Source organism: Lutra lutra, chromosome 6, assembly GCF_902655055.1.
Source record: "Lutra lutra chromosome 6, mLutLut1.2, whole genome shotgun sequence".
Lineage (NCBI taxonomy): Eukaryota > Metazoa > Chordata > Mammalia > Carnivora > Mustelidae > Lutra > Lutra lutra.
In genome coordinates this window covers 150753029-150767761 of record NC_062283.1, presented here as the reverse complement: position 1 = coordinate 150767761, position 14733 = coordinate 150753029, and the positions used below count along the sequence as shown (strand labels likewise).

Below are 14733 nucleotides of genomic sequence, written 5' to 3'. Positions count from 1 at the left end.
GACGATGTGCTTGAGCCGTACTGAAATGTTGTGGCTCCCGCTGAGCCCACATGGTCTCTTGTGGCCCCTCCTTGCCCTGCAGAATCCACGGCCCTGCCCGTGCTCTTCTGGAGCCCTTCACTGAGCTCATCCCGGAGACCGCCGCGTGCGTTCTGTCATGCGCTTCTACACTCCCCCCTCTAAGCTGTGGACCCTCCCCGGGCACTCCCGTGGTTGGGGCCATGCGCAGAGTAGCTCCCGTCCTCTGAACATCCTTGCACAAAGTGAAACGTTCACACTGAATAGCTGCTCGGTCAGTAAAGACCCCGTTCTTCACCTCGCAATGGGTAAGACACAGGCAGACACACTGCAGCAGTGCAGTGGCCGGCTGAGAACCCACGGGCTTGCCTTGTCTAAGCGCTGGAGGGCCCGACAGAGCACCCACCCAGGGAGTGGGTCGCCGGGGGCTCCCAGCACGGGGCTGATCCCAGTGTCACGTGTGTTCTCCGGTAGCTCCCAGACCTCGGCCGCTTAGAGCACGCAGCAGAGCCCACAGACGCTCGCACAGGCCTGAGGACTGTATGCAGTTCACCCGTCTTTGGATTTTAGGAACGTTTCCCCATATAAAATTCGGGTTAGTTTATGCCTGATTGATACAGAATGGGATGACCTGCCTTGACGTAACAAACTTCAAGCACTATGACCTGGGACATGAACTATAATAAACTCCCAGCTGGCAGATAAAAGTCTTATATTATGAGGTTTCCGTAATGTGAAATTGGAGATTTTTAAAGATTTTAAGCTATTTCTCTGCTGTGGTTGGTTGCTCTATCTCCCTTATTTTCCTCTGGTAGGAGCTGAAAGACACGCACTTCATGCACTTGAAGACACAGTTCGTGTGCTCATTTGCTGCCTTTGCCCTTGCAGAGTATCGTGGGAGGCAGTAGAGGGCTCCTGGTGTGACCTTCTCTTATGAAGGTTCTCTGCTGAACTCTGCCTTGTGGCCTTTAATATCGAAAAGTACCTGAAATCAGTGCTGCACTGTATGTTGACTAACTAGAATTTAAATAAAAATTTTTTAAAAAGAAAACTAATAAAAGAAATATTAAACCCAAAGTGACCAACACCATATACAGATCTTTAACATGGGTCTCCATTTGCCATAGATCATGGATACTTCAGAGAATCTGATAAAATAATGTGCTTATGGATGACACACTCAACACATATTTTATAGATAGATGATAGATAGATGATAGGTGATAGATAGATGATAGATGATCGATAGATGATAGATAGATAGATAGATGCAGTGAGTTTATAACTCTGTGGTCCCAGAGGGAATTCTAGAACCCAGGCCAAGAAGTTCCTATTTAGAGAGATTTTTAAAATTTTTTCAACAGTATGATAGAATATTTTACACACTGTAATTTACTGGTTTATTAGTGATAGAATAAAGCATAAAAACATGTGTCACATGTGATAGCTCTGCAGACAACCCGCCCGGAGCCGATGTGTGCGGGAGCACCCACCAGACCTGCCTGTGTGAAACGCGTTCATGATTTGGGAGCGCAGGTGACGAGGCGTTAAGCATTGAAACAGAGACTGCCACGTTACTTGAGTTAGGATCAAATGAAAGCAAAGCAGATTACATAGCAGGAGTCAGAGGAAAAAAGTTATTTTCTTTTATCTTCCTGCACTAAAATTTTGGAGAGTTGATTTCAGCCACCTCCCCAGAGCTTGAGTCCCCTCCCTTGTCCCCTCAGTTACGAACCGGCCTGTGCCTGAAGCCTCCACCAACAGCGCGTCCTGCGTCGTCCCTGTTCTGTCCCCAGGGTAGCTGAGTGTCAGGGCTGCTTCCGTGTGTTGAGCTTGAGTCTGTCATCACGTCTATACCCTCTGGCCCCCGTCGTCGTCGCCGCAAAAGCTGCTTCCGATGAGATTATGTTACTAAAAATGACCAGTTTCTGTAAGCACTGCAGCTGCTCTTCAAAGAAAAATATTGTTGATGCTTCAGCAAATAACTTCATTTCAATTAGACATCAAAGAGTTATTTAAATTTTTTAATTTGAAAGTGAAATCATGTGTTTGAAAATGTTTTGTCAATTCAGAGCATCCTACAAACGTAAGGCCTTCCTATTATTACTGTCAGGAAAATAACCAACTAGAACCAACACCATTTGCTGTATTTATCATAGGATACCTTAAATGTTTATAAAACCTTAAGAGTAGATAATAAAGATTCTGATGATTGAAAATGGCACATGAACAACCTTTTCAGAGTAACAGGAAGGAGGTCGTGTCCTAGTGAGATGTCTGATTTTTTAACATGTATTTTAATAATTTCAAGTTTTTAATGCATTTTGTCAGTCAATAGATATAAATTAGAGCAAGTGAAAATCAATTGGAGTACAGCTATGCTGACATTATAATAATGAATAATTTTACAGTAATTGAAGAGCGCACAAATGGAGTGCCACTTTATTATTTCAGTCTTTTTTGTTTGAACAAAAACAACCCATGTTTATCTCAGTTACAAATAAAGGCTTAAGATTCTCAGTAACTGTAAAAAGTTCTTAACAGATTCATATGCGAAAGAAAACTTCTGAAGAGACAGAGTCCAAATGCCCCGTGCTCTGGTCTTGTCCAGGTGACGGTCTGCCGCCCCGTCCCGTGAGGGCGGAAGAAGAGAGGATGGCCCTAGAGGGTTGCACCTCAGCGGTTTGTGTTTTATGGGAAAGGGTGGTTACCTGTGGGGAGAGATTTTAATATGCCTGACTAAGCCTCATTTTGAGGTCGTGGGACATTTTCTTCCGTGCTATGGAGAAAGCAGTTTACTCTTCATTCGACTTGCTGAAGTGGACAAAGATATCCATGATTTTCTTAATCCATCAATTTCCAGTCTCATATGAAAATTGCTAAAGTTTTAAATTAGTTTAAAAAGAAATGTCTTAAATATTTTAACACTTTCTAGCTCTTGAATTGCTTCCTGGAAATACCCAAACGCTAGCTGCGCTCTTCAGTAACTGGGGTTCTGGGGCAGCAGGTGATGTCGCCGTGGCAGACCATCAGGGAAGGGAAGCTCCACTGTTGCAGCTTAAAGAGAAGCTGCCACGTTGGTTTCCATTAATCATTGCAAACTCTTCTTCTGTGTCCCCCAAACCTGTCACTGGTGGGCCAGATGCCATTGACTGTACTGTTTGAGTACCTGCAAATGTCGGAAGATTAGAGCCTCTGCTTGTTATTGGTGGTGTTTATTTGTGTTTTTTCCGTAGCTGGAAGGGCACAATATCTTCTCCACCCTGAGCTCCAGTGAATATGAACAGGTGCTTGAGATCATCCGAAAAGCCATCATTGCCACAGACCTTGCTCTGTACTTTGGAAACAGGAAACAGTTGGAAGAGATGTACCAGACCGGATCGCTAAACCTTAATAATCAATCACATAGGTAAAGATCCTTTTTAAAAGTTTAGAAGCCTAGGAAGTATTATCTGGAATAAACGTATACTTAAAAACAGAAATGTAGTTTAGCATAAATTTATATTTGGGAGAGGGAATGTAAAAATATTTATGTGTTTTCTTTTTGTTTTACATGTATTTTATATTCGTTTTGCATATTTCTTTATTTGACAAAATTACGGAGACTGAATTGTGGGGATATATTAAAATATGAATTGCAATTTAAACTGCTCGCACAGGAATGGGTACTTTTTTTTTTTAAGATTTTATTTATTCATTTGAGAGAGAGAGACACACACACACACACAACAGAGCAGCAGGGGGAGGGAGAGGGAGAAGCAGGCTTCCTGCTGAGCAGGGAGCCTGACATGGGGCTCCATCTCAGGACCTGGAGATCATGACCTGAGCTGAAGGTAGACTCTTAACCATCTGAGCCCCTCAGGCGCCCCAGGAATGGGTACTTTTAAAGAGAGGTCACTTTACAGGAGAGGTCAGGCCTCTCCCTGAATTCAGTTCAGTTCGGTCCAGGCTTTGGTCATTAGCTTCAAGGACTCAAAAGCAAATAAAAATGGATTCATTTTTCAGAATCTGTATCTTACTGACCAAGCTAACGTGATTGATGGATAAAATTGGAATTCCATTTTATTCATCTACAAACGTATGTTCTGGTTACAAGCATCAGAAAATTGGCATTCAGTGTGGTCAGATCATTTAAGAAAACAAGGGACAATCAAAAGTTGGCTTCGTGGGCATGGCGTCAGAACACGGAGAATTAGATTACTTTCAACGTTCCAGTGGATCAGGCTAAATTCACCTGGTTTGTCTTTCCTGAGCCGGCATGTTGTGCCTAACGAACTCAGAGCTGTACTGGGTGTGTTCACTGTGAAGCTGTCCACCATCTGTGTGTTCCATCTCTGTCCGCTGGCTAACTTGCCTGCTCTGCTTGTCAGTCTATAGGTGTGACCACCAGCTAGGACTGAGCACTAGGACTTTCCCTTTGCTGTTCCCACATCTGACCAAGTTCATCTTAAGTGATGCCATCTTTACGTTGAGCTTTGTGGACATTTGTTTACTGGTCTCTTCTAGTCTCTCTGAACTTGGGTCGATAGTCTCTTGTTTGGGTGCTTTGCATTCTTCCTCCATGATCCATTAAGTACTGATCGTAACATTTCTTTTTAGGACAGTCTGTTTTAAAGTTTTTAGAAGCAATCCACTGAGGGAACACATACACAAAACCTTAGATTTACAAGTGACTATAGATATGTAATAAAGTTTGCCTCTTCAGGAATATTACATGCATATAACATAATGATATCCATTCCTTTGGTTAAACTACCATTTTGTGTGATTATTTTACATCAAAACACAGGCAGGTCCAGATTTTGCAGAGCCTGAAACTTACACAATTTTGGGAACCCTATTTAAGGAAAACAGAGAAACCTTATTTTTACTAACTAGGGCAGTCTGCACACATTGCCAGGGCCTCCCAGGATCATGGAAGGGGTCAGCGTCATGAGGGGCCACAAAGGTTCTTCCCAACACATCTTCCTCCGCCTGCAGCCCAAGGATGCTCAGGACTTACAACCATCGTGCGTTTCTGCCTGCGACAGATTCTGTGGTGGTCTTGTTTACAGTTCTCTTTATGATGGCAGTTATAAGATCGGGAAAATATACCCTGGATGAAAGTAGCCTTTGGCTTGCTGAAACCCATGTGCATACTTTTTTTTTTTTTTTTTAAGATTTTATTTATTTGATAGAGAGAGAAAGAGATCACAAGTAGGCAGGAGGGGCAGGCAGAGAGAGGGGGAAGCAGGCTCCCCGCTGAGTAGAGAGCCCAATGCGGGGCCCGATCCCAGGACCCTGGGATCATGACCTGAGCCGAAGGCAGAGGCTTTAACCCACTGAGACACCCAGGCGCCCATTTTTTTTTTCAAGGTTATAAGTAAGAGTCATGTAATTAGTATCAAGTCTCTTACATATTGTTTTTAGCAAAATGATTATAATAATAATTTTAAAATAGAGAATTTAAGAATAATTACAAATAATATATTTGGTGCTTAATGGGTATGTGTGTGTGTTAGTGGTGTATGCTGTAATAATAACAGTTAATAATTTTAAAGGTAATGCATGTTTGTCTTAATTCAAAGAGTGCAGAAGTATATATAAGAAGAATATTCTGTTATTCTGCACTCCATGCCCTCAATCTGTTGGGTATAATATCATCCCACGCACTTTCCTGTGTTTATTCAAAGTTCTGTGTTGGGGGGGTCTCTGTGTGTGTACACTATATATATATATACATATATATATACACACACACAAATATACTGTCCTTTTTTTTTTTTTAAATAAAAATGTGATTATACCAGATGCATTCCTTTTTGTAAGGGTTATATAACATCTTGCATGGAATACTATATACTCCATACTATATAAAAGCTTGTTAAACCTGTCCCTGATGGTAAGATATTTCTAGAATTCCACAGTATAGATAAATCTGCAGTGAACTTACTGTTTAGTCTTACCTGCTGGTCCTCTAAGAATATGTTCTGTGTACTGTGTGATGCTAGAAATTTATTAACGTATAAGCATCGTAAATTTTCTAGAAGGGTTGTGGAGGTTCACAGTCCTCCGAACATGTGGGTGGAAATCGTTGCTCATTGAATGTGGCATTTTCCGGGCGCTCCGTGCACTACAGATTGCTTCGTGCTTCTTGGCTGTTTATGGTTCCCGCTTCTATGTATGTGTCTGTTCAGAGCTTTTGAGTATTTTTTGTTGAATTGTTTACTTTTTTTATGAATCAGTTTGCATTATATATTTTATTAAGGGTACTAAAAGTTTCTCTGTTGTATGTTACAAATGTTTTCTTCAGGCGACTTTCAAAAACTTTATTCAGATTTTCTTTTGACTGTAAAGAAATTTAATTTCATGAGGTCAAATCTCTCATTTGTTTTTATCAAATCTGGTTCCTGGCTTGCTTAAGATGACCTCCCCGGTCGTCACAGGACTATAAATAGTACTTAAAATTCATTTTGTATATTTTTATGCCGCTTCCAGTCGGCGACGGGAGGAGAATTAGGCACAAACAAGTCAGCTGCAGGAGATGGGGAGCAGGGGACGACCGTCGGAAAGACGGCTGCCCCGAGCAACCCCACAGTCTCACTTTTATTGGACAGAAACAGTAGCCAACAGAAGGACCGATGAAGGTCCAACGTCAGTCACGTCCTGCGGACAAGCAAGGAGGAGGACGAAGCTCATAGTTAACCAAGCACATTCAAAGGACTCGTCTAGCTAACGCCCCGCGCTTCTGGGAAGAGAAAGGAGCGATCGCGGAGAAGGGAAGCCGCGGCTTTACGTGCCACCCGGAGCTGACCCGGCGCTCCCGGGTGCTCGGCTTCCCTGAAGCAGGCGGCCTTCCGCCCTGGGCGGGCCGGGCGTTCCCCGCTGCCCGGCTTCACGGTCGTGTATCGTCCTTCTCCCCGAAGACCCGTTGCCAGTGTATGTATTTCTTAAGGCCATATCTAAATGTGCTTGGCAACCAGTAAAATCCTCCAGGGGTTACAGTTTAAGTAACAAACTGTTCCGAGGGGCAGTAGCATTTTTATAGTTTTGATTTTCATAGTTAGAGCTTAGTTCTTCTGGATTTATGTCTTTTATTTATTCCTGGTGGGTTAAATCAATGCCATTTAATTCATAACCCATTTTTCCCACTGCTTGAAGTTTTTATAGAAATTAAATAATAGTTTGGATTCCTTAAGCCATTTAAATGCTAATTAACTAATCCTCGACTGTGTGCATACTGTTTTGATTACTGTAACTGTGTTGAAATTTATCATACATACCTGGTAAGATATCTTCATCTTTCATTTACCTCCTACAAATTTTATGGAAATTGTTACTTAATAAATGCATTTTTAAATATTTTTATCAAAATTTTTCAAACTTGCAAAAAAGTATAGATTATATTGAGATGTACAACTTATACCCACTACATGCATTCAACAATTGTTAACATCTTACCATACGTTTCTTTCTTTTTTCAATGTCCACCTTGAATGTAAGTTGTTGACATCATGACTTTTCTCCCCCTCATCATGAACACTTAAAAAGACAAACATATTCTGCTATCAGTTAACAGCCACATGGCACTTTGATCACAGCTACGTTCATTCTTCACTTGAAAATGGAAGTGTACTGTCTTCGAAGACATTGGCACGAGGCTTTAATCCTGACAGCATTTTACAGTTTGTCTACACAGGTCCTGTCACTTTCTTGGTAAAGTCATATGGTTGTTTTACAGATTTTAATCACTTGTAAATGTATTTTTCCCCATTTTTAACTGGAAATACAGCTTCCAGTATAAATAAAGTCATGAATTTCTACATACTTCTCCATTTTGCTTCATGTGTTTAGAAACTTTATTAGGTGCTTACACATTTATATTTGTTATGTTCTCTCCATGATTTACCATCTTATCAATGTGAAATTAATTCTCTTTTTTGTCTGTAATGCTTCTTGCTGTAAAGTTGTCTGTGTCTTCATATGTAGTATGGGTCTTAGTCCCAGCAGTAGTTGAGACCCGAAGTCACCGATTTCCTGACGGACTAGTCATTCTTCTTGCATTTAATGTTACTATATGTGATTGGTGATTTATTATCTTACTTGTGTTCTCTTGAACCCCTGTTCTCTGTCCCTCCTTTCCTTCCTTCATCTGTGCTAACTCAGTGTTTCCTTCACCACTTGGTTCTGTCTCTTCTACTATCTTTCGTTGTTGTGTCTCTTTATATTTTAGGTGGTTACTCTTGAGTTTACAGTCTTCATTTTTAACAGTTGCTTTAAATTAATATCGTTCCATTTCCATACAACGTAAAACCTTAAAAATAATCCATTTATACCCCTTTTTGTCTGCTATGCCCTCGTTAAGTATGATACTGATACATTTGTCCTGTATACCACATAGATTGCTAATATTTAAAATTGAATAGCCAACTGAAGAATTTTTTATTAAAAGAAAACTAATCTGTCATATTTTCTCACATGTATCCCATTTCCAATGCTTCACACTTATTCGAGCAGTTCCAGATTTCTATGTGGTATCATCCTACTCTAGTCCAAAGAACTTCCTTTAACGTGTCTTCAAAGTGTGTTGACAGCAGTTTCTTCCAGCCATTTTATTTTGGCTTCACTCTTCGGATGTTTTTGCTGGATTTGCGATTCTAAGTTGGCAGATTTTCTTTTGAAAGTGTCCAGTTGTTCCCCTTCATCTTTTAAGTCAGTGGCCATTCCTGTTGTTATTCTACACATAAATGTCTTTTTATTCTGGCTGCTCTGAAGATTCTCTCTGTATCTTTGGTTTCTAGCACCTGGTCTATAAAGTCTGGTCTTCTGGCTCGTGGTCCTGCTTGAGGTCCTTCCTCAGAGGTTTCTGGGACTATAGGCTGCTGATTTCAGTGAAGTGTAGAAAAATTTCCACCATTATTTTTCTTCAAATTTTTTTTCTGTCTTATTTGTCACTTTGCTTTGGCAGCTCCAGTTACACGTGAGATAGATCATTGAATGATTTCTTGGGCTGTGAAAACTCGGTATTATTTTTCCAGTCTTTTTCTTCCCTCTGCCTCCGTTTTGGTAGTTGGCTACACTGTGTCTAACTCCAGATTCTTCCCAGCCTGTCATTAACTCCATCCAGTGGTGTCTTTATTTTATGTAATGTGTTTTTCAGTTCTAAGATTTATTTTTGTTCATTTTTATAACAGTCTTAACATTCTCTATCGGTTCACTCTTGATATTAAAATATATGTTTTTTCTGAAGATTCTTTGACACATCAGGGATTTAAAATTTCTTGTCCACATTTCACCATCTGAGTTTTCTATGCATCTGTTTAGTTGACTATTTTCTCTCTGAATCATGGAATACATTTTCCTGCTTCTTTATTTCTATATTACATTGTGGATAATACGCTCTGTCATCTTTCTGGATTCTGTTATCTTTCTCTACAAACAACTGACCTTTATTCTGATGGCCAGTTAAATTTTTCATGGATTGCCCTAGACTTATGAAATATGTGTCTTTAAGCATTTTTAGGATGGTTCTGTTTCTGTTTTGACCTTGGTCCTGGGGTCACAAAGGATTTGAGGGAAACAGGAATGTGATTTTGGGAGCCATCATCCCTGTGGCTCTCTCATGGTTTCACTTGTGAATTCTGTCAAACATTTATAGAAGAAATAATATCAATCTGATACAAAATGTTTCTGAAAATGGAAATAAGAACCACTTACCACCTTACTTTATGAAGCCTGCATAATCCTGATACCAGCATCTGACAGACACATCACAAGAATAGTAAATTAAAGATCAGTCAATATTCCTCATAGACATAGATGCAAAATTATAACAAAGTATAACAAATTCAGCCACATATTAAACAAATAATAAAGCATAACAAGTGGATTTTATCTCAAGAATAGCATTTGTTAATTAATATAATTCATAGGAATACAATAAAGAAAGAAGAAGGGGTGCTTGCGTGGCTCAGTGGGTTAAAGCCTCTGCCTTCGGCTCAGGTCATGATCCCAGGGTCCTGGGATCGAGCCCCACATCGGGCTCTCTGCTCATCAGGGAGCCTGCTTCCCCCTCTCTCTCTCTCTGCCTACTTGTGATCTCTGTCTGTCAAATAAATAAATAAATAAATAAATATATATATATATATATATATATATATATATATATAAATCTTTTTTTTTTTAAAGAAAGAAAAGAAAGAAGAAACACTATGTGATCATTTTAAAAGATGCAGAAAAAGTTTTTGACAAACTCCTATTGATGGGGGAAAATAGCTGAGCAAACTAGGGATACAAGCCTTCCCCAATTTCTTAAAAAAAATCTTTGAAAACACTATAGCCACTTTGATGACAGGAGATATATTAAGGATTCTCCCTCCAAGTCTAGAAGCGAATGAAGGATGCCTGCAGGGACCACTTCTAGTCTACTTTGATCTGGAAGCCCTAGCCAGTGCATCACATCAAGACACAACGGGCACCTGCATGGTTCAGTCGTTAAGCATCTGCCTTTGGCTCAGGTCATGATCCCAGGGTTCTGGGATCGAGCCCCGAATCGGGCTCCCTGCTCGGTGGGAAGCCTGCTTCTCCCTCTCCCTCTGCTTGTGTTCTTTCTCTCACTATCTCTCTCTGTCAAATAAATACATTTAAAATTAAAAAAAAAAAAAAGAAAAGAAAAACAAACATTGAGAAAGAAGTAAAAGGCCTAAGAGTTGAAAGGAAAAAGTAAATCTGTCCTTATTTTTAAATCACATGCCATATACTAAAAAAAGTCCTCAGGAATCTCCAAAAAGTCTGCTAGACTTAGTAAGTGCAAGTTTACACAGTATGTGATCAACATTTAAAAAAAAAAATCATTTATTTTCAGACACAAATAACTGTCAATTGGAAATTAAAGATAATAATGCAATTTCACTTGCTGTGTCATTTTTTAAATGACACACTTGAATAGATTTAACATGATATATAAGTCTCTGTACTAAAAATATAGAACATTTCTGAGAGAGCACTGTATGAATAGAGTGATAGGTCATGATTATGAGTTGCAAAAATCGCTGTTACTAAGATACCGATTCTCTGCAAATATTCCTCCAAAAATGTAATTCCAATTGAAACCCTACCAGGGTTTTTGTAGACCTTGACAAGCTGACCTCAGATTTATGTAGAAATACAAAAGATCTAAAATAGACAAAACAAGGAGCACCTGGGTGGCTCTGTCAGTTGGGTATCAGCCTTCAGCTAGGGTCATGATCTCAAGCCTGGCATTGGTTTCCTAGCTCTTCAGGGAGCCTGCTTCTCCCTCCCTCACTGCTGCTTCCCCTGCTTATGTGCATGCTCATGCGCACTCTCTCTCTCAAAAAATAAAATAAAATATTAAAATGGTCAAAACAACTTTGTCAAAGCAAAAGCCCAATTGGAGAACTTAACACTACCTGATTTCGAGGTTTGCTATAAAGTACCAGTAATCAAGATAGTGTGTATTGGTGTTCGGGTAGACAGATAAATTGGTGGAACAGAGTATGGAAGACACAGTGTATAGCCCATTGGTTTTCAACCAAGGTGTCAAGAAATTCAATGGAGAAATGGATAGTCTTTTCAACACATGGCTCTTGAATTACTGAGGTTTCAGTTGGATAATAGACTTAAGTGTTAAAATTATAAGAATGTCTAGAATAAAACATAGGAGACAGTCTTATGATCTTTGGTAGGCAAAGATTTCATAGCACACAGAAAGCACTAACCTTCAGAGATATTGGTCAGAGGCTACATGCTTTCCATTGTAAGATGAATAAGGTCTGGGGATCTAAGGTCTAGCATGGCAATTTTAGTTAATAATACTGTATATTATACTTGCAGTTTGCTAAGAGCATAGATCTTAAGTGTTCTCATCATACACACATACAAAAGTGACTATATGAGCTGATGGATGTGTTACTTCGATTGTGGTAATCATTTCACAGTGTATACATGTATCAGGTCATCACATTGTACAACCTAAATATATACAACTCTTAATGGTCAATCTTAGTGAAGCTGGAAGAAAGAAAAGGAAAGCACTAATCTTCAAATGAACAAATAATAGATTGGACTTTATCACATTAGGAACTTACAATCTTCAAAACAACCTTCAAGGAAGTGAAAAGCCACACAGTGTGAGAAAAATATTCTCCATATTTAGGTCTTCTATAACACTTAACAACTCAATAATAGGACAAAGTAAAAATTACATGAAAGATTTACCTTTTAGATTTTAAGTAAAAATGTGAATGGCCTTAAAGGAGGTTAAATGTTAATACAGTTGATATGAAGTGAAGTTCAGTGTATGAAATGTCTCTCTGAAATGTCAGCACGTTAGAGCAGAGGCTCCTGGGGGATTGGCCAGAGGGGTGAGAGAAGTGAGCAGAAGCTCAGAGAGACCTCGGTTCCATGACTATGGATTGTTAACATGCCAAGCCTGGGCCAGGTGTTGGATTTGAGCAAAGAACAAGACAGCCGCTTGCCCTGCTCTCGCCCGATGATTCCAGTCTAATGGAGAGATTGACACATCAATGAAATAACTTCACGGTACATGGTTTAATTATAGTGGTGCCAAGTTTTATAAGGATGCAAAGGGTGTTTGATTTCATCTGAGGGAATGGAAAGGTTGTGGAGAGAGATTGGGAAAAGAATAGCCATGCACACTGGCCCAGCTTAGTCTGGGCCATGAATATCCTCAAAATAAAATTGTGTTCTAGGAACTGTTATGGCTGAATTGTGTCCCCTAAAAAGTTCCTGTGTTGAAATCCTGATTCCCAGAATGTGACAGTATTTGGAGAGATAGCCTTGAAGGACTAATTATATAACATGAGACCATATGGGTGGGTCCTAATCCTGTATAACTGATATCTTTAGAAGAAGAAATTTAGATACAAACATGACAGGCAGAAGACCATGTGAAGACACAGGGAGAAGATGGCCATCTGCAAGCCAGGAAAGGAGGCCTGGGACAGACCCTTCACTCATGGTCCTCAGTAGGAACCGACCTTGCCAACACCTTGATCTTGGACTTCTGGCATCCAGAACCATGAGACAATGAGTTTCTGTTGTGTAAGCTACAAAGTTTGTGGTACTTTATTACAGCAACCCTAGCAAACTAATATAGAGGTCTACATGATTTTTTTGTCTTCTGCAATCAAAATAGGGGCCAATAGACTTGACTTTGGGGAGGGAAGGTCCTGGCCAGGCCTAAACACTTCACTGGGGCTTCCTGGGTAGCGGGCAGTCCCCATTCTGTGCCTGTTTGGCGTCCTTGTCCCATCTCATCCCCACCCAGGTAAATTTGCACGGACACCTGTCTTCCCTCTTGGATGAGGAGTGATTATGTAAGGAGACATCTACCAGGTCATGGTTTCCTGATGTTCTAACCTTGGATCAGGGATAACAGTCCTGCAGGGAGAACTGGAGGTTCATTGCTGGGAAGAGAAATCCTGGGACTCTTGCCTTTCAGCTTCTCGGTACAGTGGGGTACAGTGAGATTCTCCACCTATGACTCATGCAAGGTATCATGGAGAAAGGAAGTTAAGAGAGTCATAATAATCATACTGGAAAGCAGTTAAGCTCATTTTCACAATAGCATTACATAAAATCAGAAACTCTGCATGATTTTGATCCTGTAATCACAGCTGCTGTGAACTAATACCCAAGCCAGTGGGACAGTGTTATCTCAGTGTCCTGACTCAAACTGGGCACATGTGGGCACATGGGCTTAGATGCAATGTAGGAGGCTTTGAACTTCACCAGAAAAAGCCATCATCCTACTGTTCCATTCCTTGGAGCCCCTGAAATCCCACAGTTGTCTGCCTTTTCAGTGAGGACATCATCAGAGCTGGCCTGTGCCAATGAGAAGAGCAGGGACCTTCTCATTGAATCACTTTGAGCTAGCCAGACTCAAAGTGATTCTGAGAATGAGACTCACTACGTCCTGGTAAGAAGAGACCGGGGGGCTGTTGGGAAGGTGAGAATCTGTAGATGTGGCCTAGAACTGAATCGTTTTCCACTCCCAGTGTTTCCAGGCTGGAGCACTTTTCGCAGCAGAAAGACTTGGACAGATGGCATTTAGGAAGTCCCCGAGAAGTGAGGGGAGGGCTCAGCTAGAAGAAAAACAAGCTCTACCATAGAGGACAGGAGTCAGTTGATGCATCATGGGGGGTTGAAGGGGGCCCAGGGGCTCATGCAGCACGCCCAAGAGTCAAGCCAGGAGAGCTTCCCATCACCTAGTGCTCAGAGGCCAGGCATTCAGTACCTCCAGGCATATCCGCCTTTCCATCTGTGTGCTAACACTTACTGAGTACCAAGTGTTTGTAAAGTGTGATGCCAGCAGTAGAGGAGAACTTCAAGAGAATAACAGATTATTCTTGGGTATCCCTGTGCAAGAGTATTATAAGTTTTCTATTTTACTTTAGGTCCAGGATCCATTTTGAGTCGATCTGGGGGGAAGAGTTTAAGGTCTGTATATAGAGTCGGGTTTTTTTGGTTTTTGGTTTGTTTGTTTGTTTTGCATGTGGATGTCCAGTTGTTCTAGCACCCTTTGTTGAAAAGACTGTCTTTGTTCCATTGTATTGCTTTTGCCTCTGTCATAGGTGATTTGCCTATATTTACATGGGTCTATCTTGGACTCTGTTCTGTTACATTGGTATGTTTGTCTACTCTTTCTCCACCTGCCTCACTATCTTGATTACTATAGCTTTACAGTAAATCTTG

General features: G+C 40.6%; 1 protein-coding gene across 5 annotated transcripts in view; it reads left to right on the top strand.

Annotated features, from left to right (window-relative positions):
* Positions 1 to 14733, top strand: part of PDE10A (phosphodiesterase 10A) — a 293855-nt gene that overhangs the window by 257762 nt on the left and 21360 nt on the right. For all 5 annotated transcript variants that reach the window (XM_047734525.1, XM_047734526.1, XM_047734528.1 and 2 more), the window contains exon 18: positions 3255 to 3427. In XM_047734525.1, the coding sequence (XP_047590481.1) occupies positions 3255 to 3427 (173 nt within the window). The remainder of the gene's footprint in view (positions 1 to 3254; positions 3428 to 14733) is intronic.